This window comes from Canis aureus, chromosome X (genome assembly GCF_053574225.1).
Source record: "Canis aureus isolate CA01 chromosome X, VMU_Caureus_v.1.0, whole genome shotgun sequence".
Classification (NCBI taxonomy): Eukaryota; Metazoa; Chordata; class Mammalia; order Carnivora; family Canidae; genus Canis; species Canis aureus.
This window is the reverse complement of record NC_135649.1, coordinates 122,741,573-122,768,677: the sequence shown is the minus strand read 5'-3', so window position 1 is coordinate 122,768,677 and position 27,105 is coordinate 122,741,573. Positions and strand designations below refer to the sequence as shown.

Genomic DNA, 27,105 nt, shown 5'->3' with positions numbered 1-27,105 from the left:
CTGCTTCATATTGGAGCTGTCACCCCCTGGGACCGAGGGGTCTCACCCTGCATTCCTGCGAAATACATCATTGGAGCCACTGCCTTTGACTCAGTTTCCCTACCTGCTACACCCTTGCAGGGAACGGAATAATTCTAATGTCGTGGAAAAGAGCAGCTTTTCGAGAATTTCGCTTTCCACGCAAATTCACTTGAAAAGCTCTTGCCCTGGAATGTATCGCTATGATCACTGCCCAGTTCTTTGGAAAATATTATTTTATTATCAAATGTACATTATATTGACCTTAAAAATACAGTAAAGCAGTCATGGGGAGAACATGTCTCTTATTTTCCAGGAGCACACATTGACGGGGGGTTGGGTGGAGGAGACGTTTCCGGGCTTTTCCAGGAGGCTCTGGATTCTTTGTGCAGGGTCACGGCTTAGCTCTCTCCTGCCCTCTCCCCCGACTTCAGCTCTCAAGATAAATCCACAAACAAGGAAATCCAATATCCCCGACTCCCACACCATAGGGTTGCCGGGGAAGGTAATATAATAGCGGTTTCTGAATGTGCTCAAGGAAGTTTGGAGGATTTTTTTTTTTTTTTTTTTTTTTACAATTGTATTTCCATGCCTGCTCTCATGTATCCAAGTCTTGTAAAGACCAATAATTTATTATTTTTAATGAGACAGAGAGCACTTCTCGCTTTCTGGCCTCATCGTCTGACCGGAAAGAAAATATAAAACGTCTTTATGTGAGACATTATCTAAAAAGTGAGTTCCAGGGAGAAAGTGAGTTCCATTATATAAAAAAAGTGAGTCCCGTATAAAATGGTGGCTGTATTGTATGAAACTTGTACGTTTGCAAAGACATCAGTCAGTGCGGTGGTTCTAAGCCCTTCTAGGGCAAGCTGGAGCTCTAACGTGGCAGGAAGTGAAAGACGGGTAGTCATTCTAGAACATTCTATCGTGTTAAGACTGCAGCAGGTTAACTAAGGGACGCATCTTCAACGGGGTAGCAAGGCACTGGTAATGTCTGCGGTTTATTTTCAGTGAATGCTCCTTAGGTCCGCGACAGACGCCCGGTAAAGCATAGACGTGGCGTCTGCAAGACAGACACCGCCACGAGCGCGTGCCCAGCTCCCGTGAAACGCCAGACAGGAGTGGGCGACATGCTGTAAACATGAACGCAAGTCCCCGGGGAGGCCGAACCGTCCTGCCCGTGTCTGCATGGCTTCCCTTCACGGACAAGCGTAGGTCAAAGTCAACATGAACCTGAAACCCAGCCGGGGGGGTGGGGGGAGCCACCGTGCACCGTGACAGATCAGTCAAGGCCTCTGACTATCCGGCTGCGGCAGCTTTCCTTACAAACGGGGCTTTGTCCTAGCTTCCCGAGCCATGGCCGTGGAGTCCGTGCGCTGCGGGGGGCGTTTTCAGTAGACGTGGATATAAGTAGTCTTTGAGTCGGTGCCGAGGATGTTCTTTGCGGTGCATTTGTAGAAGCCGGCGTCTCTGTGTGTGGCCTGCTGGATGGTCAGCGAGCCCTGCGGGTGAAGGAACCTGTTCCCGTACAGACGGGCCTGCGCCCCGGCCGTCAGGTGTGACTTGTCCGGCAGGTCCCAGGTGATCTCTGCTTTGGGAATGCCCATGGCCATGCAGTTCATCTTGACCGTGTTCCCGGGCCGCGTGTAGATGACGGGCGTTGGCTCGCTGGTGATCCGGGGAGGATAGGCTATCACGATAACTGGGAAGTTCATGACGGAAGGGCCGTACTCGGTGTCCGCCTTGCACACATAGGTCCCCCTGTCAAACACCGAGGCGTCGCGCACCGTGAGGGTCCCGTTTTCCCAGACGGAGAAGCGCCCCCGTGTCTGGGGGCCCTCCAAGAGCATGGTGTTGGGGAGCGTCCAAGACAAGCGAGCCGGCCGGCCCCCCGGAGGGATGCAGTGCAGCTGCAAGGTCTCCCCGTTGATGATGCTCACCAGGTTGTGATACTGGTTGCTCGTCTCGGGTTTCAGCCCTACCTTCAGAGACACCAGCCTCTCCGTGTAGCCGGCCGAGTTCCGGGCCACGCAACGGTAAGCCCCGGCGTCCACGGAGGAGAGGCTGCTGATGTGCAGCATGCCGTCCCCCTTATGGTAGAACCTCTGCAGCTGCTGGCCACTCTGGAGCTCCGTCCCGTTGGGGAGCACCCAGAACAGGGTGGGCGTCGGGGTCCCCGCGGCCGAGCAGTTGAGGCTGATGGTGTGGCCGGCCATGGCAGTGATCTTCTCGCTGACCGGGTCGTGGAAGATGGGCTTCTCCACGGGCTCCAAGACAGTGAGCTGCACGATGAGCCTGGCCTCCCCGCCCTCGTTGCGGCCGATGCACGCCAGCTGCACGGAGTCGCTCTTCCTGAGACTCCGAATGTCCAGCGTGCCGTTGCGGTGGATGGTGATCCGGTTCCCGTAGTACGGGGCCGGGAGAACCACGCCCTCGGGAAAGGCCCACAAGACTCTCGGCGTGGGGATGCCTTCTGCGTGGCAGTCAATGAGTTTGCGACTCCCGCCTGCAGCGATCTCCCGCACGGTGGTGATGGCGTTGGGGTTCCCGTTGATGGTGGGCGACCGGACGTTGACGTGAATCCAGACCGTCTTCCTGTCTTCCCCGGCGCTGTTCCTGACCACACAGGTGTAGTTGCCACTGTCTGAGCGCTGGGCTTTCTGAATGAGGAGAGTGCCATCCTGATATATCTGGTACTTCTCGGAGGAGGCCGGGATCAGCCGGTTGGTTGGAGAAAGCCACGTCACCCTGGGTGTGGGCTCCCCTTTGGCTTCGCACGCGACGGTGACCACGTCACCGTAGGGGACCTGCACCACGGAGTACGTCTTGTTCCGGATGGCGGCGGGCTCAGACACCACCTTGACCCGCACCCTCATCTCATCCTTGCCAACCTGGTTTTCGGCAAAGCAGGTATAATCCCCTTCCTCGCGCATGCCCACCTCGTTGAAGTAGAGGGTCCCGTTGTTGAAAACCACGTAGCGCTTGGTCCGGCCACCGCCATCGTCGGACTGCATGAAGGAGTTGACCAGGCTGCCATCTGGGAGGCTCCAGGAGATCTCAGGGTTGGGAAGCCCGGTGGCCACACAGTCCACTTTCAGGTCACCCCCGTAGAAGACCTTGTGGTCATTCTCCTCCTTGTGCTCGATCTTGGCCGGTTTCATGACCACATTCACCTTGAGCATGACAAAGTCATCACCAACCTTATTCCGGGCAACGCACAGGTAATCCCCCGCATCTTTGTCTGTGACGGATTTCACCACCAGGGTCCCGTTGGCAAACACCTTGATTCTGGTGTCAAAGCTGACCGGGAGAAAAAAAGAAAAGGAAAGGAAAGAAGAAGGATGTCAGTGTCCCATATGCTCTGTCCTGGCTTTAGGTCACCAGCATGAAATGAAAACATGTGCTTCTGGGAAGTATCTGGGCACATGGCTGCTACTTACCGCAAAATGTCACGCGGCTTTTGCAGCCTGGAGGGGACTGCGTTCACAGGCGGAAATGATTGATCTACCTCAAATAAGAACTCTGACTCGGTAGAGTCTGACCTTTGGCTGGCCTGGCCACTGATTCAAGGAAGTGAAAGGCAGTCAAAGACTTCCACCCTGTCCCCATGGGTGTTATGCGCATCACGCATTCGCGTGGCGGTCAGGGCACAGCGTCTGGTTATGATAAAATCCGGTAAAATGCGACAGCCGTGGAGAGAATGAACCTGAGTGAACTCTGTGAAGAGGTGCAGTTCTTCCTGAATAAAATGTTCCAGACACAATGATTACCCTTGACAATCCTGTATTATATCATATCCCGTTACGAGGCAAGAGGCTGCCAAAGGGCTACTCCATGCACCGTGTAATTGGGGTTATTCCTGGCTATTCCTGGACTTTTAATGGTAACATTGGGCTCGTCAGAACATGGCAACATCAATGTGACGTCTTCTTCCCTAGACCCTGAACCTAAAGCTGGATGACATTCCCCAGCTAGCTCCATAAGCCGGCATTTGCATTCCCCAGTGTGAAATGATAACGCTGGACCTAGGCCCACACACCTCTGGGTTAATAGTTCAAAAGCTTTTCAAAACTCATGTTTTGAACGAGAGGTGCAAACACTTGAGACATTCTTCCTTTAAGAGCGTCCAGATTGAAAAAATCTCAGTTACACATAATTTGTAATGGTGGCATTGGGGGAAGGTGAGGGTGACATTTGAATCCGTAAATATTTCCTAAACATTGCATTATTTGGACAGCGTGTGTGGAACTGTATTGTAGAGCTACCAAAAAAAAAAAAAAAAAAAAGTCTGCCTATGGTTGAGTCAACTTGATTATTGGGAATAAAATACAACTACTAACAATGACCAAATAAAGTGTTTTGTTGGCTGCGAGTGTGAATGAGGCCAACATAAATCAGTAGGAGGGGAGCAGACAAAGAAATTTCAATGTGTCGTGGAGTTTAGAAACTAAAACTCTGTACAGTAGCTCATTTTTGCCAGCATTTGGGAACTGGGAAGCGGTGACTGGTAGCCTTGGTCGTAATCACGACCCACGGAGTGACTGAGAAACATATACATGCCTACCCATCCCTGGGGATCAGGCTTCAAGAAAAGCTCTGATATCTGTATTTTTAAATAGTCCCAATGTGTAGGCAAGGCATAGAGCCCGCTCTTTTATAAAACTCACATGGGTTGTTTAATCACACTTTCCTAAGAATGTAATTAGTACAAAATTTAGTGAGAAGGAAGCCGCAGAGACAGCGGTTTGTGATTTATGGGGAGATACTAGTAGAACGGCTCGCATTCGTAGCAGGATCACATTCTTTTGCTGCCGTTCATTCAGGGCTGCCTGAGTCATGCCAGAAATTGCTGAAAACAGTTCTTCTGCACATGGCAGTGCATCTGCTGGGCTGGGAGATAGTCCAGGGAAAACTGCATACGTGGTATTGCGGATGGAGGGTGCAAGGTTCACGAGGCACCACCCAACTGTCTAAAGTTAACACTCAGCCTGTGAGAAAGCGCGTTTGCCTTCTTCCTGCATTGGAAAGACACGAGGGAGGCCAGGCGCAGCTGCACAGAGCCCCCGAGTGTTGGCTCCCCTCCTCATATCCTGGGGCGGGGGGGGGTGCGACGTCCACAAGCATTCCTGCCTGAGCTGGCGGGCTGTGGAGGCTAAAAATGCACCATAAGCCAGAGTCTCTCCATCACGGCACTAGTGATGCTTCCTTCATTTCATTTTGCCAACCACGGTCTCTGCTCTGTATCTTGAGATGCGTACTGAGGACATTGGCTCTTTTGGATCTAGCCGATGGTTTCCCAGCCTGGGCACTGCTGACATCTGGGGTTTGATGACTCTCTGGGGTAGGGTGTCTTGGGCACCACAGGGTGCCGAGTAGCATCTCTGGTCTCTGCCTACCAGATGCCACAGGCAGCCTCCACCCATTCTAGTGTGACACCAAAAATGTCTCCAGTCATTGATGGGCGTTCCCTGGCGCCTCGATCTGTCTAGTTGCAAACTACTGCAATAGATGGATACACACATACATGTCTGATGGATCGATGGATAGATGGATAGATGGACATAGGTGATAGATGATAGATAGATAGATGATAGGTAGATAGATATGATGGATGAATACATAGATGCGATGGATGGATTCATGCATAGATAGTTGATGGATGGAGATAGATATGATGGGTTGATAGATATGATGGATGGATAGATATGACAGATGGGTAAATTTTATGATGGATAGATGGATACATAGATACAATGGATGGATGGATAGAGATATATATGATGGATGAATCGATAAATAGATGTGATAGATGGATGGCTACATAGATAACATGGATAAACATATAGGATGGATGGAGGGATACCTAGATACCATGGATGGATGGATAGGCATAGATAGATAGATAGATAGATAGATAGATAGATAGATGATAGGTAGATAGATATGATGGATGAATACATAGATGCAATGGATGGATGGATACATAGATAGTTGATGGGTGTAGATAGATAAATAGACATGATGGGTGGATAGATATGATGGATGAATAGATATGACAGATGGGTAAATTATATGACGGATAGATGGATACATAGATACGATGGATGGATGGCTAGATAGAGATAGATATGATGGATGATTGGATAAGTAGATGCGATAGATGGTGGCTACATAGATAGGATGGATAGATAGATAGGATGGATGGAGGGATGCCTAGATACCATGGATGGATGGATAGGCATAGATAGATAGATAGATAGATAGATAGATAGATAGATAGATATGATGGATAGATAGATATGATGGATGGATAGATATGGTGGATGGATAGAGAGGTACAACAGATGGATTGGTAAATTGATATGATGGATGGATGATATGATGGATGACAGACATGATGGATGGATGCATGGAGGGATGGATGAATGAATGCATAGATATAATGGATGGGTAGATAGAGATAGATATGGATGAATGGATAAATAGATATGATAGATGGATGGCTACATAGATAGGATGCATAGATAGAGAAGATGGATGGAGGGATACTTAGATACCATGGATGGATGGATAGACATAGATAGATATGATGGATGGATACATAGATTGGATGGATAGATGGATGGATACATTGATTGGATGGATAGATGGATGGATGGATGAATAGACAGAGATAAGTATGATGGATGGATAGATACATAGATAGGATGGACAGACAGACATGACGGATACACAGAAATGATGGATGGATGGATAGACAGATGATGGTTCAGTTGTCTTTCATACAAGGTCAGAGCGTCTCAGCCTGGGCACTGCTGACATCCGGGGTGGCTGACCCTCTGCTGCGGAGCGTCCTGGGCACTGCACAGCTTTAAGCAGCGTCCCTGGTCTCCACTCACTGGATGCCTTTGACACCCCCATTTCCTGAGTCATGTCACCCAAAAATGCCCCCAAGCATTGCCCGACGGTTGCAAACCAGTGCTGTATGTTCACACATGTGGGACCTGAAGACGCTGGATGAGAAGGGGACTTTCTTTGCAGCCAAAAAAGTAAAGTGTTAGAATTCTAGGTGTGCCAACCTGGTGCCGTATTCATGCCTCAAATGTTTTTTGTGTTCACACCGTTCAGCTTCTATGCGTTTTGTCGAAATCATACAACACACATAGAAGGTAACATAAGTGTTGTATCTAATATTATCGCTTAACACAGGGATAAAATATAACCATTAAAAGGTTTTTGGTTCATTTTTTTTTCCCCTTTGGAGGGGAAGGGGTAGGAAAGGAGAAGGAGAAAGTCCAGATGTTTCTTCTCCGTCTTGGTTTCTAAAGGCAAGATCGCATTGGGTGGAAAAGAAATGCCCCTTCCGCGCGGGGCGGCACACACAGGGAGTCAGGTCTGCTCATGTCCATCCCGGATGCAGAGTCATTCCCTTCTGTGCCCGGCCCCATGGAGAGGGCTCCCAGGATGGCCCCAGCATAGCCCAGGACTCGGTCCCCAGAGCCCAAAGGGGACGTAGGCGCAGGAGCGCAGTGATAGACGGCGAAGCCAGAGTAGACACCTACCTGAAGAGCGAGTCCATCATGCGCTTGGATGGCAGCCGCCAGAGGATGCGCGGCCAGGGGTCCCCTGAGGCGCTGCAGTCCAGGCGCAGGGTGGCCCCATAGCGCACGTCCGTCCTCTGCGGGGAGGTGCCCGTGATGCGCGCATTGGCCGCCGCCCGCTGCACGGTCAGCTGCACGGTCCTGCGCGCCGAGCCCACCAGGTTGGCGGCCACACATTCGTAGCGGCCACTGTCCTTGGGTGCCAGGTTGCGGATGTAGAGCGTGCCGTTGGGGAAGACGAACAAGTTCCCGTTGATGAACTGCGACGGCCGGATCTGGGTCCCATCCCACAGCACCCAGCGCACGCTGGGCAGGGGCGCGGCCTTGGCGGTGCAGTGGATGTGGATGCTGAGCCCCGGGGGCAGTGAGATGTTCTCCAGCTTCTCCTGGTGGATGACGGGCGGCAGGGCCGCCACGTGGAGGCGGATGGCCAGGCTGTCGGCGCCCGCCGCGTTGCTGGCCACGCACTTGTAGACTCCTCTGTCCGAGAAGGAGGCGTCTTTGATGGACAGGGTCCGGTTTTCATGCAGCGTGACCCTGCCCTCCACGGGGGACACCGTCTGCCACACCCTCCGGTCGGGGAAAATCCAGGAGATTTGCGGGGCTGGCGTTCCCTTGGCCAGACACTCCATGGCGATCGTGTCTCCCAGGTACACCGTGACGTCCTGGTAGTGGGAGGCTAGGATTTGGGGCTGCTGGACCGTCACGGACAGCAGGACCACCATCCTGTCCACCCCGTGCAGGTTTTTGGCGGTGCACATGTACTGGCCCCGGTCCTGCACCTGTACCTTTCGGATGACAAACGTGCCATTCTTCAGGACCTCGAACCGTTGTACTCTGGTGTTCGGGGTCATGAGAGCACCTGGCAATCAGAACAGATACGGTCAGCCTCCACACAAACACACCGTCTCCGTCTAAACCAATAAGGGGGATTATTAGTTGGTTAGCCGAATTCTTCCCTTTAGGTCCCAAGCAACAGAAGACCAGACCGCACATCCGATATGGAGAAAATAGAACACCCTGTTTCACCGTTTTTGACTCTTACCCCAATTCCAGAATCAAGGCATATGCGGCCCCCAAGCAAAGGGCAGCCAGCCAGCACGGGGCTCGTAGAACGTTCTGGAAGCGGCCGTGAGACCCAGGTCGTGCCCAGGGGACCTCCCTGTCACTTGAGCTCCTACAGACGCAGGCTTGCTTCATGCACAGAGACGCTGAGCTCCTCAAGTCCCCAGACGTGCCACCACCATCCGCCTGCACCCGGGCCACACTCCTGAGCCACAGAGGGCGGGTCACTACTACTACTACGCGCTGCTACAATCGGGGACACGTGTCTCTCTCCCTCCCCCACCGCAGACTCCCTACGTTTTATGTCACATCCTCTTGGGGCTGGGCCACCGTGAGGATCTGCATTAACCACGTGCGCCTGATGCTTTGGCATCCGGGTCGTGCTGACCCTGCTGGGAGGAAGGCCCCTTCCAAGGCCTAGCCAGTCCCTAAAATTAGCAGACAATTCACCTTTTAAGTGCAAAGCAAGCAATTCAGAGCCCACAGGGCCACTTTCTTTTCTCACATGCCCAGGCCACCACTCACCTGCCTCAGTCACAGGGCAGGTACCAGACAAGTAGGGAACCCTTGTGCGCCAGAACCCACGGAAATAATTATTCAAGCCAGCCAGCCCTAAGCCCGCTCACCCTGCCTCGCCTGTTTCTTCTTTCAGAAACCACAACAAAGGCCCTTGTGCACATTCTCCCCTCTCCCTCTGCCTGCCGACAGACGCCGGTCCTTCCCTGTGTGGTCCCCTCCTCGCGGAGACTGAATAATAAATGGTTCTTCAGTGGCAGGCATTTCCTGATGTGCTGGCTCACCATTTTCTGAATAACAAATCCCATATTTAAAAACTGGAAAGCCCTGGAAAGCCCTGAGTTATGGCATTCTCTTCGTCTCCCACACAGCTGGGCTCCTGGGCCCTGCTTCCACCACCGGCTATTCCGTTAGTTCTGACAAGCTCCGGCAGGAGACGCCGATTCGTGGGGATGTGCAAAAAATGCACGCGTACGTCGAGTGACGGGGCATGGCCCTGGGGTGCTCTGGGATCACACAAAGTAGGGGAGAGCCTACGGGTTAATACAAACGGGATTTCCCAGTAGAGAAACCAAGGCACGACCCTGTTAGCATGAAAGCCGCACGGCGTTCCCCATTCGCTACTTTGAGCAAAATTCCTTATTAAATCATTACGAAAACATATGACATCAATGTTGAGCCGATCAAAGAAGTCTGTAATCCCCCTGCGCCCAGAGCCTCTGCTGAACTTTGGAGCATTTCCAACGCTGGTGAGATAAACCTAAGAAATGCACAGTTCCCTCAAGTGCTATTAGCATAAATCATTCCTCTGTCATCAAAATGGAGAAGAAGAAGAAAAAAAACCCTCTGATCAGACTCCAGGCCTGAAGGATGTGGCCGTGTTGAGAGAGAAAGAAAGGGAAAGGGGGCGAGGTAGGTCTTTCATGCTCAGATGGCCCTTTCCTGTCACCTGGCGATTGTTTTGAGGTTCAAAGCCGATGGTCATTTTTTACACAACCAGGTGCCCTTTGGGGCATCCCAGAGTTCCAAGTCTAGACTGTTGTCATAGGCTGAGTTGGGTCCTCCCCCCAGAATCGTTGAAGTCCCATCTCCTGGGATCTCAGAACATGACTATTTGGAGGTGGGGGGGGATCTTTTAAGAGATCATGAAATTAAAATGAGATCACTGGGGTGCCCTATAGTCCAAGGGGACTAGTGTCCATATAGGAAGAGGGGATGGAGACAGACACGCACAAAGGGACAATCACGTGAGGACACAAAGAGAGAGGCCCAGGAGAGAGGCCTCGGGGGGACTCAGCCTTGGCCCCACCGGGATCTCAGACTCCAAGCCTCCAGGACCAGGAGAGAGTGTAGGTCTGTCTCCGAGGCCGCCAGCCTGTGGTCCTTTGTGAGGGCAACCCCAGCAAATGAACCCGACCACGTCTCTAGGTGCCACTCAAAGCAATGTCTGATGAGCCCAGAAGCAGCCGCATTCACGTGCAGCAGCCAGTGGAAGGCCAAGAGGAGGACTCCACCACTCCTCCTACCCGCCCCACATGGGCGACCTTTGTGCTGGGCTCCTCTGGGAAGACACAAGAGGGGCTCCTTTGTGAGATATTCCTGGCCTAGGTCATTCCCTGTCCAAACCACCTAAGACATGCCGTCATGGTCCCAATGAAATCTCACATAGCTCACGTAGGAGCTCTGGTTCCCTACTTCCTGTCCCCCGATGGGTCCAGGCTCTCAGATGTCCCCTCCCCTCCCACCCATCTGTCCACAGGCCAGACTGTAGTTTTGCCTGAGGTCACAGCCTCAAGGACCCTCCCTCTACACAAGCCCCGTTAGAACGCAGACATGTAAATGCCTCACCTGTAGAAACCTTTGTCCAGGTAATGAAAGGCGTGGGTTTCCCCGTTGCCTCACATGGGAACACGGCGTCTGTCTCCGCGGTGACAGACACGCTCTGGGGAGATTTGGTGATAATCTGGGGCTTTTCCCCAACCGTCCAGAACTTGGAGGCAGGGGGCCCTCCAGCAGAGAAGAGCTTTGAGCTGCTCTGATGGAAGCTTCTGGAAGGCTGGCCGGACGATGCCACGAAGGGGATGGAGCTCCGGGTGGAGTAGACGACAGGGGCGTTCTGGGAGTTTGTGGAGGGTGGCCCCGTGGCCCGGGGAGGGTGCAACAATGGAGGAGCGGGGGGACCAAAGTCCACGTGGATGATGCTCTGAGAATGTATCTTATTGTACGGACCCGGGTTGACTTTTCTCTCTCTTATCACGGGGGCAGGAGACGTGGGCATTTGGGGCTTCGGAGTAACTCCCAACTGGGGGAAAGACAGAGTCCTGTTGAAAAAGAAAGGGAATCTTGCACTGGGGTGATGGGGGGCTCTTGAACTCGGAAGCTTGCCAATAGGGTCTCTGAGATCCGGGATGTTGTTATTTCCAAATACTTTGGAGTTGGCGTTGAATCGGTCCGGCTCTTGGTCAGTAAACTTCGTGGGGACGCCAGGTTTGGGCTTAGGCGCTGGAACAACGGGAGTCGTCGTACTTGGTGGTCTTGGCGTCGTTGAGTGCTTCTTCTCTGGCAAGATCCTTGAGGGATAGGCCGTTATTTCTGGTTTGTTGGTCCAGTGACGAGGGGGATGGAAAGTCACCACGTATCTAAAGGAGCCTTCCGTGGCCATGTGGGGTGGCCTCGCCGTCCCTCTCGGCGGGATCGGTTTGGCAGGAATCCCGGCTGGCTGGTGGAAGACTGGGGCTCTCCCGCCCTGGTGCTTACCATCGGGCCCATGTGGAAGACTGTTTTGGGTCTTTCCGTCAAAGGCTTCCTTTTCCAATCCATGCTTTGGAGCGGAGTGAACTTTATCCTGGTTGGAAGAAGGGGTGGATAATTCATTCGGCGTCAGTACGTGCCGCGTTCCCTCACTATTCACTGGGGGTGCCTTGGCCTCTGGGATCCCCACGTAGTTCAAGAGAACATTTTCCCTGGAATCCGTCGATGTTGGAAGTGTCTTTGAAGTAACAGGTGTGGGCTCCGTGAAGGCCTGAACCGAGGACACAAGAGTGGTGGCCGGGGATGGGGATGCCGGCTCCGCTATGGGAGCAGGAGGTCTAACTTCAGCTGGAGTGGTTGCGTGATGATCTTGAGCACGGACGGGGGTTTCTGACTCCGTTGAAGACGGCTCGACTCGTAGGCTCGACACAGTGGTTGAAGCAACCACTTCTTCTCGTTGAAACAGTATAGAGGCTGCAACCGGTGGTGGAAACTGGGAGGGAACACCCACATCCTCCAACTGTTTAGGAAAGGGTGAGTCCGTAAGGGTTTCCACAGAGCTGGGAACAGGCGTGTCCGTCTGCAGCCTCCCAGGCTGGGCTGTGCTTGGGGGATTCCAGCGTGAGGTCTCTGGAAAGCCGGATGGAGCCGATTCCCCCTGACGTTCTCCCACAGTGGCCACCTCAGAGCCAGAAGGTGATGCAACACTCGTGAAGGAGTCGTCAGGGCCCGAGCTGTTGGTTTTAAGGCCTTTTAAGGTGATTGCGACGCCATAATCCATTTCTCTTCCTTCCGATACAGGCGTATAGGTGACTGCAGTTGTCTCTTGGAATTGATTGGGTGGTGAGAGTCTTTCCGTGGCAGTTGTCGCAGAATCTTTCGCTGTAGCCGTCCCGCGTGGGTCCCTGGTTGTCAGGGAAATGGTCGTAGATAAGAGTACAGCTTCCAAAGTGGCAACGACATGATTATGTTTATTTTCCGGGGAAGGGCCGGGCGTGGACACAGAGGCTGGAAGGCTCCCCGTAGAAGTGGAGTAGCGGTGTTTATTCGGTCTCTTCCCGTGTTTCCTTCGTGAGGTTCCCCTGGATATGGGTTCGGCCTGCTTCTCTGTCTCCGGCTGCTTGGCGACACCAACTGTGCCGTCAACCTGAGATGTTGGGGCCGGTGTGCTCCCCACGTGGCCTGGAGCCTTTGTTTCGGGTACTCGAGTAGGTCGAGTAGAGAAAGCCTCCGTTGTTGGGGCAAAAGTCGTGGGCACATGGGTTTGCTTCTGGCGGTTCCGGAATCTCTGAGGGCGTAATCTCCTCCTCCCGTTGGGTCTCTTTCGTGAAGGGTGAGTGGTCAGCCCCGGAGACGACGTGGTCTTTTCCGCCGGCATCACTGTTGCTACTGCGGGGGCGTCTCTGTCTAGGAGAGCTCCCAGCGTGGTTCCCCTGGAAGGTGTAAAGAGAGTGATGCCATCCACTCCTGGGGTAGAGTCAAGCCGAGTGGTCGATTCGACTCGTTTTCCCATTCCTTCAGGACTCCTGGAGTCTGTTGGGTCTCTCTCTGGCATATCTTCTTCCCCGAGTGTCTTCTCAGAAGTGTCCTCTGGACCCTTTTCCACCCTCGGGTTGTCTTGAGTGCTTAAAGCACCTTTCCCAAGCCGGGTGTCATCTGTTTGTCCCCGTGGATGTCCTCGTGACGGGGCATCTGGCTCCCCTAACGTGAGCCCTGCTGATGGTTGGGATGTCCTGGAGTCAACACCCCACAAAGTGGTAGTCGGTGTAAAGTGAGTGGAGGTGACCTCTTTCATGTTCTCTTCATCTGGTTGTGGGTTGGCCTCCAAATCTGGCTGAACATATGGTACGGTCTCAGACTCAGCCAAGGAGATGGCACCCAGTGGGGCCTCATACTCGCTTGACGTGGGCTCCGCCATGGATCCAGCATCTACTGCAGGCCAGCCCTCTGTGGCTGTGCTTTCACCGGCCTGCTCTTCGTAGACCATGTCCAGGGGCTGCGCAGTAGGAGAGGATTCAAGAGGCGTGGCCCTCAGGGTGGTGGCTGTAGCCCACGGTGGCCCAGCCTCAGTGGGAGTTGTATCCTCGCTCTTAGAAAAGTCGTGGTCAATGAATTCTTCCAGATGTGTGCTTGTCACTCGGGGTTCAGCAAGAATCACTCCACCGTGCCCACTTTCTGGTCCCGACCTGGTTGAGGACACGGTGCTGGAGCCCTGGTCTTCCTCACCAAACAGAGATGCATCTGCTGAGGTTTCTTCGACACTGATTGTGGTCCGTGCGGGTGATACTGAGGGAGGCGGAACGGCAGGCAGAAGAGGTGTCACTTCTGGATTCACGGATGGAGGAGTGGTGGTTTTGACCACCTGGGCTATTTCAGTTCCCTTGGGAAGGTTCTTCCCACGTACTCTGGCCAAAATATCTGCCCAATGCTCTGGATTAATCTGTTTGTTTGCCATATTTATCCTCCGCCTGGACTCAAACACTCTGCGACCTTCCGCGATATTCGTCTCTGGTTCTTTTTCAGAATTCTTCCACGGTTTGAGTTTTCTTCGCCCTTTCTTGGTCTTCTTACCTCCGGTGACGGCATCGTCTTTTGTCTTGATGAGTAGCTCCTGGTCCTTTGTGTGGAGCTCTCTCCTTGGAGCGTTCTCTTCATCTCCTATGCCTGAACCGCCTTCGTCCTCCACGACGTCTCCCGGCACCCTGGGAAGAGTCTTCCCACCCGGGCGTCTGCCCTTTTTGGATGACCGGCCGGATCCTTTCTTATTCACCGTGAGCCCCACAGTAAAATGATCCGCCCCTTGCTGGTTGACGGCCACGCACCTGTAGAAACCGCCATCACTGACTTGGACCTTTGGGATGGAAAGAGTTCCATTTGCCAACATGTAGGCATGTGACGTGTTAGCCAGATTATTAATTATCCTTCTGTTTGGAAGAACCCAGCTGAGCTGGGCCTCGGGTATAGCCAGCGCACTGCAAGGCAACATCACTGGCTCCCCTGGGTTCTTCTGAATTGTCATTGTATGACTATCAGATGGCTGAGTGGCAGGTGGTTGCACAAGGACCCTGTACACCATCCGGTCCATTTCATCCCTCACCTGAGCAATGCACTGGTACAAACCCGAGTCCGACTGCTCCGTTGATTTGATCCTCAGCCAGCCGCTGGTGAGGATGGAGAACCTGCCATCCTGGTCCTCCAAGGGCGCTTTCAGCACAGACCCATCCGGGAGCACCCAGAAGATGGATGGACTTTCAGAGGCCTTCACGTTGCAGCTCAGCTGGCACGGGCTCCCTTCCAAGACAGTCTGAGCTCTCTGCACTGCTCTGCTGGGCTCGATCATCACCCAGCTTCTGCTCCGAGACTGTGCTGCCTCTTTGGCGGGCATCGTTAACGAATGGTGGGAATAATAGGAGAGCAGCACCTTTTTGGCCGTACTCTGACGTCGGTTGAGTTGGATGTCTATGGACGGCTGCATGACCCACTCTGGTTCTGCGAGAACGTGGGCTCTGACGCCCGTGTAGTAAAGGGCGTCCTCATCGGCGTCTTGCCTGTACTGGTAGGTGACCTTGGGGTCTTTGCTGAGCGTAAGTTCTTGGTTCAGCTTCACAGGGACCTCACTGTAATACGCGATCAGTTTCCACAGCTTCTCGTAGTTTTCCCGTGTCATCGGACACTCGAAGTCCAGGGCAACCGTTGCATTTATATCAATCTCTTGAGGGTCCGTCTGGTTCAAGTGAATTTTGTACACATCCATGGGCTTCTTGATGTCACAGACCAAGTTCACCGTGTTCCCGTGCTCGTCGGTCATATTCAAAGAGATGTTCCACGGGGGGAATTGGAACCCCTCCAGGGAGAGCTGGCCCTCACTATCCTCTTCTTGTCCCTGCTCCTCCTCGCTGCTGCTGCTCCGGTTCTGTCTCAGGGGAGACTCGATGGAAGGCTTCAGGCAGGTGATGTCCTTCAGCTTGTGAATCTCTTGTTTGTGCAATTTTTGGGGAGCAGAGCACATGGCGCATAACTGGCCACCTTCGTAGGCTTTGTCCTTCTTACACTTCAGAGTCCCTAAAACAGGCAAGCAAACAAACATGCGATGAGTTAACGAACCTAAGAACGGCCTGCCTTGCACACGGCCAGAGGAGACAGGCTTTGTGTGCATCTTTATCACGTCGGCTCGTGGCCATAATGATTTCAGGCTTCTCTCATTGCTGTGACTTCACCAATGACCTTAAATCAATTCAGCACAGACTGTGGAAAGGCACCGCCGCTGTAGAACTACTTGACCATGGATAACAAAAAACTACCTTCAAAAGTATTTTTAAGTCTTACTCTGAAACAACTCTCTTCTCACACATTATACAACTTACCTTCTCCAAAGGTCCAGGAGAATCTGGACAAAGAAATGCAACCCAGGAAATCAGTTCCAGGTTGAAGGACCCACTTTTGCCTTACGTCGTATCTCCCTTTTATAATGGTTTCTGTCGCTATAATCTTTCATTTCGGGCAGCATCTACATTTTGGATTCACGGTCTCCTCTTGGCTTCCTGGACATCAAGTCTTCCAGAATGTTCTCCTAATCTGGACACTGCTCTGCCTCTTTCTCTGTTTTGTCTTTCTCTGCTCACCGACTCATTAGTGATGGAGTGTGGCCCCCTTCCATCTCGCTCTGCCCCGTCATCCATGGCCTCACCCACATGTAGGTTTCCAACACCATCCATTATCTGGTGATGGCTGCCATATGTGCTTCTCCAGTCAACACACATCTTATGAACTCCACGCCCAGTTTTCTGCTTGATGTGTCTGTTTCCAAACCACAAAGTCTCCTCTCATGGATACTTACAAGACCAAATTATGTTTTCTCTCTGCTCCAGACCTAGATGCCTTTTCCATAGCAGTAGATGGTGCCACGCTATCTCAAGCTGGGGAAAGGAGAAGACTACAGCCCTCTGGATATCTGCCCTCTTCTTTCCATCCCTACTGGGAATGAACCAGTGAAAGGGCCATCACCTACGAGTTGAATGTGGGACATGAGTTGTGTGGGCAGGAAGTTGTGTGTAGATGAGTACAGGCCAAGGTGCTAAGTAGAAATTGAGGACAGCAAGATCTCTCAAGGAAGGTGATTTTTAAAATATTTTTAAAGATTTTATTTATTTATTTGAGAGAGAGAGCACAAGTTGCAGATGGGCAAGTTGACTCCCTGCCAAGTGGGCAGCCCGAGATCATGACCTGGGATGAAGTCAGATGCTTTACCAACGGAGCCATCCAGACACTAAGGGGGAGGGCCCACATGTGGCAGAGGGTGGGCAGTAGGTGGGAGCACAGTTGTGTAGGAAGTCCTAGTAAGAACTGTGCGTTCCATCCCAAGAGCAATGGGAAACCAGTGGACAGTTATGCAGGGGTGCCGCAGGGCCACATGCTCCCTCTGAAAATTTGTTCTGACAACTGCTCTGTGTGGAGACGACTGAAGGAGGCGTGACCAAGGCTGCAAAGACCTGCCCAGAATGCCCAGAACACCTGATTCTCCACCCAGAATGAGAAGGAGCTCCACCCAGGCTGGAGGCTATGAGGATGGATGTGAGCCAACAGAACCGGGATATGGTAAACCCAATGGGATCGAGGTTGGGGTTCAAGGTGTGGCTCGAGGAAGAGGGTAAAAGAAAGACAAAAAAAATAAAACCTTCCTTATTTAGAGTCAAAATCTACTGTCTTGCAACTTCTACACATCACTCCTGTTTTTTTTTTTTTTTTTTTGTTCTCTGAATCACTGCAGAACATCCCTCTCCCCCATTCTTGAGAGAATAATGTCATAGCCACTGCTAGCCTTCTCTTTTCTAAGCATTCCTGAACTCCTCTCCATAGGACAGAAAATCCTCCACGTAACCCAAAGCTGCCTGTAATACTCCAGATATTCAATGTAAGACAATCATAGTCAACTGTATGTAACTGATTAAAGGATCACCGCTTTACACTTCACTGAAGGATACATCCATGATGGAACAGAGACGTCTTAACATCTAAGTTGCATACTTTGCACAGGTGTTTCCCACCCTACTGATTTGACAAGAGAAAGTCTCGTCTCAACACCAGAGAACGTAACCTTTCCAGAAGGGTAAGGAATGTGCCGCTCTGAGCCACCTTCCTTCCCTCTGCTCTCCTCTTACCTTTGGATTTGGCATCCCATTCCAGAAACCACTTCATCTCACAGTCACACGACCATGGATTCCCATGCAGGTAAAGATTCTCCAGAAGCGGCATGTTCTGAAGCATCCCCGTGGGAAGGGTCCTGATCATGTTGTCTGCGAGGTAGAGGTGTCTTATGGTAGAGAGCCTGAAATAATCCAGAAACGTGAACGTGGAGAACGTGCCGGGGTGGAGCTGGTGCAGCAGGTTTCCCTCTAAGTGGAGTAGCCTTAGGGATGTTAAGCCTTTGAAAGCTTGTGGGTGGATAAATTCGATCTTGTTATGGTCCATATGCAGCCTCATTAAGCTCCAGAGCCCCTGCAGGGTCTGTCCCGTGATTACCCGCAGTTTATTGTAGCTGATCTTGAAAACCTAGAAAGACAGGGGATGGAGCAGAAAGTCCTGTGAGTAATTTAGAAAGCCACAAACAGACACAGAAACTAGAACAAAGGGCAGGGAAATAAGGACATTAAGCCGGTTTTTAACCTAAAAAAAAAATGGCGATTTTATTAATCGTTAGGGAGCATTGTATCACTTCCCACTATTCATTAATGATCGTACAGGCCACAATTACCGATGCTCGTAAAAGCACAGGGTTTACCTGGAGGGAGCTGAGGTCTCTTAAAGCCCCGTCGGGGATGCTGGGGATGTCGTTGCCATGAATCATAAGTAGCTCCAACTTGGTCAGTCCCGCAAACGAGGTTTCTGACAAAGCCTGTATACTATTAAATCTAAAAAAAAAAAAAAAAAAAAAAGAATAAGAAACAGTGAATGCTTAAATCCCATATGGGGCAGATTCTGCAGCCTGCCTAGGAACAATTTAGCAAAATGTTGACTCTGAGGTCTACCGGTGCTGTTCCCAAAGCAGAGTTTTTGGTTAGTGTCCATGTCCATTTCCAGGGTCCAAAGGAAAGCTGAAAATATGGTGTTGGTGTTGGGCGGTTAGCCCTCTCGTTGGGTCCTTGAGAGCCCGGAGCCAAGCCCCTCCTCTCTTGTTCTGTGATAATACAAAGCTACTTCCCAAGTTGCCTGTTTCTTTGCATTCGTGCTAATTCTCTGCAGCCAATGACCCTCGTGTCATTCCTCATTACTGACGCTTTCCTGTGCACCTTTCCAAGGAAGGGCCAACTGGACCAGCTTCCATTAGAAACTAAATCCCACTCCTTTGTCTAAAATTGCCTCTAGCTCCATTAGCAGATTCCTAGTCAAAGTACCCAGCAAATATTCCTGAACTGGACGAAGGCTATTTCACAAGGACCAGTGGCCATTTCTGATGGATTCCCTGAATTATTTGTAAACATTCTGGTATGTTTTTGGGTTTTGTTTTTGCATCAACATTGGTAAAGATGAAATGAGTGAAAACTCCTATATTGGAGGGCAGTTACTTTGTGCCACTGTTTCTGTGGAAATAGAACACATCTAGCCTGACTTCTCCCTATCGTCTAGATAAAAGGAAACAGATCCTATAGACAAATGCAGGTGAAGTCCTCATACCTACAGCATAGGCCGCCAGGTCCAATTTTCTCATAAACACAAATGTGACTGAACCCAGACCCCGAATCTGAAATCAAGATGTGGGGAATCATTCCTCTAAGAGCCAGCTTTAGGAAGCATCACCTTTCAGCTATAAATTCCAGGAAATACAATCTCCCAGAGCAAAAAAAAAAAAAAGTAATCCCGACTCCTTTTTGTCATTTAACTTATGGAATCAACAGACAACTGTACACAGAGGTTCCCTCTTCTGGATTATATGGACAGCATCTGCACTCATGTTTGGGTGTCACAACTGGGTGGGGGAGTGTTAGTGGCATCTGGTGGGTAGAGACCAAGGGTGCTGTTAAATACCCTACAATGCACAGGACAGCCTCTCACAATGAGCGACTCAGCCCCTAATATTGAGATTTGGAAACTGTCGAAGCAGAAGAGACTCTGTCGTTGGTCTATTCATCCACCCATCCATCATCCATCCATCCATCATCCATCCATCCATCATCTATCTACCTACCCATCAATCTATCCATCTATCATCTGTCTATCCCTCTGTCCATCTATCATCTGTCTATGCATGCAGTCATCCATCCATAATGTATCTACCTACCATAATCTATCCATCCATAATCTATATACCCATCATTCATCCATCCATAATCTATCTACCTACCCATCAGTCTATCCATCTATCATCTATCTATCTATCTGTCCATCCCTAATCTATCCATCCAATCATCCATCCATAATGTATCTACCTACCCATCAGTCTATCCATCTATCATCTATCTATCCATCCATCCATCCATCCATCCATCATCTGTCTATCAATTCGTCTATCCATTATCTATCTATCTATCTATCTATCTATCTATCTATCTATCTATCATCTATCTATGGTAGTGGTCTGAATGGGGGGAGGCAGTCTTGTCCCCATGGGACACTTGACAATATCTGGGGTCATAAGCAATCACAACTGGAAGAGGGGGAAGGTGCTAGTGGTATCTCATAGGAAGAGGTCAAGAATGCTACTCAACACCATCCAAACAGGACAGCCCCCACAACAAGGAACTGTCCTAAGCAAAATGGAAATAGCACCCCAAATACCAAGGAGACTGAAGTTGAAAAACCGCAGTCTAACCCTAGATGGGATGGTCTATGACCTGACACGTGGCCTCAGTCACTTACTGTTTAGGATTCTACAATGAAATCTATCTGGGATGGTGAAGCTCTCAGGGAATGGATGGCCGAATCTGAACTTCTTCCCATTTCTTGGTGCCTGGGGTCTGCCTGGAAACAGTAAACAAGCAGGAGGATGGTATCAGGAGAGGTAGGTGGGGTTGGCAGGAACCAGGCAGCCTAGGAGCTGGGAGGGTGTGGGAAGGAGCGTGTTTCACTTGTTCCAACATCAATGGGAAATGATTAGAAGGTTTTAAGAAAAAGAGTGACACAAACTAAGATACGTGTGAAAGCGACAAATGCTCTACTGCATGTAGAGGGAGTAAGTATAATCACCGGAGATGACCCTGGAGGTAAGAAGAACAGAAAGGCCAGAAAGAGGAGGCAGGTCTTGGGACAGAAGAGGTGAGAGTCAAAGGCTCAATGTCTAGAACAAGTCAGAAAGATGTTGCTCTTCTTTGGCACTTTGTGGTCTCAGGGTGTGCGCTATGCTCACTAGTGTTATGTGTCTTTGTCACCGAAAAATTGTCACTTCCAACTGGCCATTCAACCATAATGGTGGGTGCCAAGGTGGAGAAGGTGCAGGGAAGGCATGTGTTTGAGGTCAGAGGGACAGCACTGTTTGGACTCCCTCACGCCTGCATAAATCGGCCCCTAGTCCTGGATGGTGGAGATACCGGGTGAGGAATCTGTCTTACTGCATCAACTTGGTGCATTTTCTTCCCTCTGAGGACCCGAAGCATAGGGAAGAATCCCTGTGCGCCCATCTAGAATCCAGCAGGGGCATGGGGAAATCTGTGGGGCTCAGGGAAGAGACTGAAATGACTCTGCATGGAGGCCAGTTGTGCAACACGATCACCCACCCATCCCCCTTTGCAGAATGTCCCGATTGACAGTGACTACATAACGTCTCAAGTGAAATGCTTTTTAGTACATCACAAATACACGTAAGACGCCTTCACCGATATGGGTTAGTTTTGCAAGACGAATTTTAAAATTAAAAAGGGCCGTGTGGGCTTTTGGGAGACTTAGAAAGAGGTTGTGAAAGCTAGTCTTTTCATCGGAGGGACGAATTCTTTAAAGATCTATAAATATGACGCTAAGTGGATGATTCTTTTGTTGTTGTTTGTTTACTCGAAAATACTTGGAAAGCGATTTTTGCAAAAGCTCTAGGGCTGTGCAAACAGGAAACAGCGGATCTCTCTCCTTCCATGCTGAGGACCCTGAAAACATCTGTGTGGGAATGAAAGATTTCATTAGTGCCTTGCCAATAATCCCTCATTCTTTGAGAGTTTCCTACTCCTTCCAGATGACTAGAAGACAAATCAGACCCTGAGTCCGATCTGTATAGACATTCCCGTTCTTTCTTCCCTCTCCCCACCAACAACATGCACGATGACAGTCTCATTAATCTAGTTTGAGACCGATTTTCAGAGAAAGTGCTGAGATATGAGTGTCTTATTGATGGAAATGAAAACATGCCATATTGACTCATGTTACCAATTAAGGCAGATGCAAGTAACATATGTTGGTGCCGGGAAGCTCTTCCTTAACCGTTTTCCTTTTTTTTTTTTTTTTTTTTTTTTTTAATGTGATGCAATGACGTCTCAAAATACTACTGCCACCGATAGGAAAAGAGAAGATCTTGGTATCTGTGTTCTACTCCAGTGGCAAAAATCTGGGGAGACCCTAATTCGTTATCTTTACCACTTAAAGTTGCTTAAAAATGCAACCAGCAGAAAGTAAGTTCTAACTCAGAAATTGTTTCACCTGCGTGAACTGTTTCAACGTAAAGACGAATGGAGGGAAAACAGCACAGAAATTCTAAGTGAGGTATAGACAGCTTGATGAGCCACAGTCTACTGGTGTGGCCAAGTATAAAGCCACCACATAGTCAGGAGGCATGTGGCATCTTCTCCACCGTGCACTCCAACCTGACGGCCAGTAGGGAACACACGGACACCCCAGACCCTCAACACGCAACAGGTGGCACATTCGCGCCTTCTAGGCAGGAAACCAGCAGAAAACTGTCCTCCTCCACCTCTCCCATTTTCACACTTTCCTCGGGGATGCCACAAAGGCCTCTGTGACGGTACCTCCGACTCTGTGCTCTGCCAAGGGGTCAGGCAGTATGGGACAAGACCCTAACGGTGGTTCACGAGAGCAAAGGCCCCAAGACAGAACCATTTTGCACACCCAGAGGTGCAAGAAACGAGAGGAATCAGGGACGAGCTCTGCTAATGCACCACTAGCACGGCACATCCTACCCTGATTCAAACCGGTGGGAGACGATCTTCCTTTTCTCTCTCCCATTCGGCGGGCGATGTGTCCTAATTAAACTGTAAGTTTGTAAAAGGGAAATTTGGTTAAGTATTAATATCCCCTCTTCTGGCAAAGATGAACGGTTTCCCCTACTCAGCTATCCTCATTGTGGTTGGATTTTCAGATAATCAAATCATCAGGTCTCTCAAGACTTTATGGAGAAAACTAGGTAATGATCCACTCCCTTAGATTAGGGAACTTCCTATCGTACTGTCTTTACTTCCCATTGTCTTCTTCTACTCCTAGTGGCCTTTACAAATGCAAGATCTTTTTTTTTTTTTTCTTAATTCTGTGCTCTAAGATGTGCAGATACATGTATAATTATGTGCTCATTGACTCAGGTTTGGCCATTGCATTTTACTAAAATGTCCCATCAGTGGCCAGTCATCAAATCCTAAATTATTTTTGTTGTGTTGTAGATCATAGAAAATGGCTTATGTATTCTCCGGGGGAAATCCAAATAATTGTTTATAAGGTTGCACGTGAGTACCTATAATTCATAGCAACTAGTATTTATGTATAGGAAACGCTCATGTGAATGAAACAAAAATTAAAAATATAAAAATTCTATCTTAAATGCTGCACAAAAACTCCTCTTTAAAAATAGTCAAAATACTTGTCAAACTATTTTGACAAATAGCCAAAATACAAATACTAACTAAAAAGTTAAAAATGCGTTTTCAGTGTATCTTCTGAGTCGTATTTTTAAAGAGGCAAAATCTTCAAGAACTCTTTTATTTCCCCAAGGTTCACAGTCACAACCTCCAGATAACTTAGAATGTCAGAAACGTCCGATTTATTTTAAAATTATTTTTAATAGCTTCTGAAGTCTGAGTAGTATTTATCTATCTACATGCGTGTCTGATACATTTGCACCTAATATGTAGTAAATGATTGTTATCAAGGGAAATCTCTCGACACACTGAAGTTGTTCAGGATGCTTGGTTATTAAGGCTTATGATAGTGGTTGCAGTTGATGGATACATTCAGATAATTGCCCCCAAAGGACCGCACGTAGTATCGTTAAAATCCATCACCCTCAAAAAAAAAAAAATCCACCTCCCTCCATTCTGCCCATATGGCCGTATGCATCGCTAGATAGAGCGACACGGAAAGAAATATGCCTTTGCAGTGACGTCAATGCACATATACGTTCAAAGAAAAAACAAACACGCAAGCAAAGAGGCTGAAATCGTTCAGTAAGAATGTGGTACAAACCCCAAATTGATTCTTTCCACATGTTTAGAAATCCCAGCGGGCACAGAAGCCAAGGAGCGAAACGTGCAGTGGACCTCGCTAGGAACGTAGCAGGCGCAAGGGTGAGGACAGGAGAGCGCGGGTCGTGGATGTCCCCAGAGCAGAATCAGCACCACGGACAGTGCTCGCCAGTGCGCCCGCGTTGGCATCTTGTCGGGGTGCCTCATCCCTGGACACCTGTCGGGGAACCACAAAGTGATATCCGTTTATGGCCAGGTAACGCTTATGTTGGGCGAACGTGGTTTCAAGCGTGCATGGTGGTGTGGAGCTTCCCAAGCCGTCGTACGGTGGTATCCTTTAGGGACACAACATTTCTGAGCCAAGAAGCTCGAAACTTGTTTTTCTGATCTTTCCGGGCGAAGCTTGATCCTTCTGTAGAATGGGATCGGAATGGCCGACTCGGACACTACGATTTGGAAGTCTCCCTGCGTGGAGAGCGAGGGTATGGAACAGACACACGGGCACGCACAAAAATACATACATGTGTGTTCGTACATGCGTATTCACGTAGCATTTGTATATACATGAGAGCAAAAGGAGAGACATCGATGTTTAAAATAAAGCAATTAAAATGACTATGTGCCTCTGATGTTAATTCTGAGCCTTTATACACCGTACGTATTTGAATTTAAAAAGAAAAAACAAAACTCTTGTAATTAAAATACTCCGTGTCCACCTCCGATGTTAATTCCGAGCTATTATATACTGTACATATTTGAATTAAAAAGAGAAAAAACACAAAGCTTCTCAAGAGGGTCGTTATTAGGAGTATTCCCCTTTTTAATGACCTTCTTTACGTTTCCGGTGTATCTTCTAAATGTGTTTAAAGGCTTCGCGCTCGCTAAACCCAAACGTATTCCATTATTCGTGGGTTTGTACTATTCTTAATTTTTGCTAGCAAGAGCCACAGGGTTGCAATGGTGCCGCAGGGCTGTTCATCGGGGACGCAGTTTGTTAAAATCTGACCTTAAAGGAGGAGGAAAGGAGTTCCCCGATGACGTAGGTTCAGGCAAAGAGAACCGATCAGTGCAGTCATACACACAAAAATGGAAATGCTCCGATATTTCACATAATTGGGGCTGCATCAGCGGTGTCGTTTAGAATACCAGTGGTCATGTATCTACTTTTTTTTTTTTTTTCACGCACTGGCCATCACCCCATCATCTTACGTGTTTGTCATCTCCTGAATGAAGTGGACTTGAAAATAGGAATGCACCTGGAAAGCAAAGCGCGCGGCCCAGAAACGCGCCCGCCCCGGGGGCAGCGCTAAGTGCTGATACAAAACCCAGGCGCTCACACGCTGGGGGCATCCCAAACCCAGAGCTTTCCAGGCTTTTACCTCGAAATAGATGGTGCCCTAAAGCCCGCGCGCGTCTTCTCTGGTTGCTGCGCGTCCGGGCAGGCGGCCCTTGCAGAGGGAGGCTCAGCTCCAGCTCTGCGCTCGGGAGCCAGCGGGTTCCTGCAGCCTCCCCGGCCGCCCGCGCGCTTGGCCTCGGCCCGGGAACGCGCGCTGTGCCGCCGGAGGGTGGCCCGGGGCTCGGGAGTGGCGACGCCTCCTCCGCAGCCTTGGTTCCCGGGACCCCGGGAGCGCGCACCCCAGGCGTGGCGCAGGGAGGCGCCCTGAGCGCCCAGGGCCTCCGGGGCCGGCGCGCGGGTGGGCGGGGGGGGGGGACCCGGACTGGCTGGCGCGGCGGCACTGCGCCCTGGCCCACTTCCAGCGCCGCTCCAAGGAAAATATGGGCTTTCCCCGGAACGCAGCTGGGGGGGGGGGGGGCCCTGGAGGTACGCGCTGCTGGAGCCCGCACACCAGGAGCCGGCTCTCCCGGATGGTGACCTCTGCAATGTCTGCTCCACCCCAGCAGGCCGAGAGGCTCCCCTTTTCCAGGGGAAGAGGAGGAGGGGGGACTTGGGCGCCGAGCTCTGCTGGCGCCTCCAACGCAGGGCGCACTCGCTTTCACTTGGGGGGGGGGGTCCCATGGGCGCCTCCCTGGAAACCGGGGATGCTTAGGTGCAAGGAGGCAAGGGGGAAAGGAGTCGGGGATCCTCCCGCAAGAGAGAGCTGGCCCCTGGGCCCCGGAGCCACGGACAGTGCCATTTGTCCCTGCCCAGCCTTGCCCTTGGCCGACCCCCAAGTCCACCCCTGCAGCAGAGCGCGCGTCCCCCGGGCGCCCAGGCTGCCCTTGGTCCTCACCTGTCGTTCGGAAGCCGCGACGCACGGGAGCGGGGCGCCCTGAGCCTCCGCGGGGCCGGGGCGCGCGAGTCACCGCCGGGGGTCCGCCGGGGCCATGCCCTTCCCGGGCCGGGGGCGAGGCGGCGAGGCTTCCCAGCTCGGCGCGGCGAGCCGGCTCCCTTTTATTCGCGTCCCCGAGTCCACGCCTCGGCCCACCCCCACCCTGCCCTGCCCCACCCCGGGGAGACGGGGCGCGGGCCCGAGCCCAGGGACCCTGGCCGCGCGCGCTGCGCGCTCAGCCCTCCTCGCGCCTCTTCATCGCGCCTCGGCCCGGGAGGGCGCGCCCCGCCGGCTCCGGCTGCAAGAGCGGCTTGGGGACACGCAGTTCCCGGCCCCGGAGGGAGTCCGGGGACCAGGGGCCCGGGGAGGCACACGGTCCGCGCGCCCCGAGCGCGCCTCGCAGCCCGGCGCGGGGAGGCTTCCCTCGCTCGGCTCCGGGGAAGGCAGAGCAGCGGGGCTTGCGCTCCTCCGGGCGGGCGGGCCGCTCCTCTGGCCCCGAGC

General features: G+C 51.2%; 1 protein-coding gene across 2 annotated transcripts; it reads right to left on the bottom strand.

Moving 5' to 3' along the window:
• Positions 1-236: 236 nt before the first annotated feature.
• Positions 237-27,105, bottom strand: MXRA5 (matrix remodeling associated 5). Of its 2 annotated transcripts, none has more exons than XM_077889427.1 (7): positions 26,566-27,105; positions 24,336-24,551; positions 18,730-18,859; positions 18,110-18,500; positions 11,049-16,013; positions 7,581-8,481; positions 237-3,318 (listed from the first exon to the last, which is right to left on the bottom strand). In XM_077889427.1, the coding sequence occupies exons 2-7, from the start codon at positions 24,539-24,541 to the stop codon at positions 1,410-1,412; spliced, it is 8,502 nt and encodes a 2,833-aa protein (XP_077745553.1). In that variant the 5' UTR covers positions 24,542-24,551; positions 26,566-27,105; the 3' UTR covers positions 237-1,409. The 2 variants fall into 2 exon arrangements, with proteins under 2 accessions (XP_077745553.1, XP_077745554.1); XM_077889428.1 differs by lacking the exon at positions 26,566-27,105 and adding an exon at positions 25,714-25,851.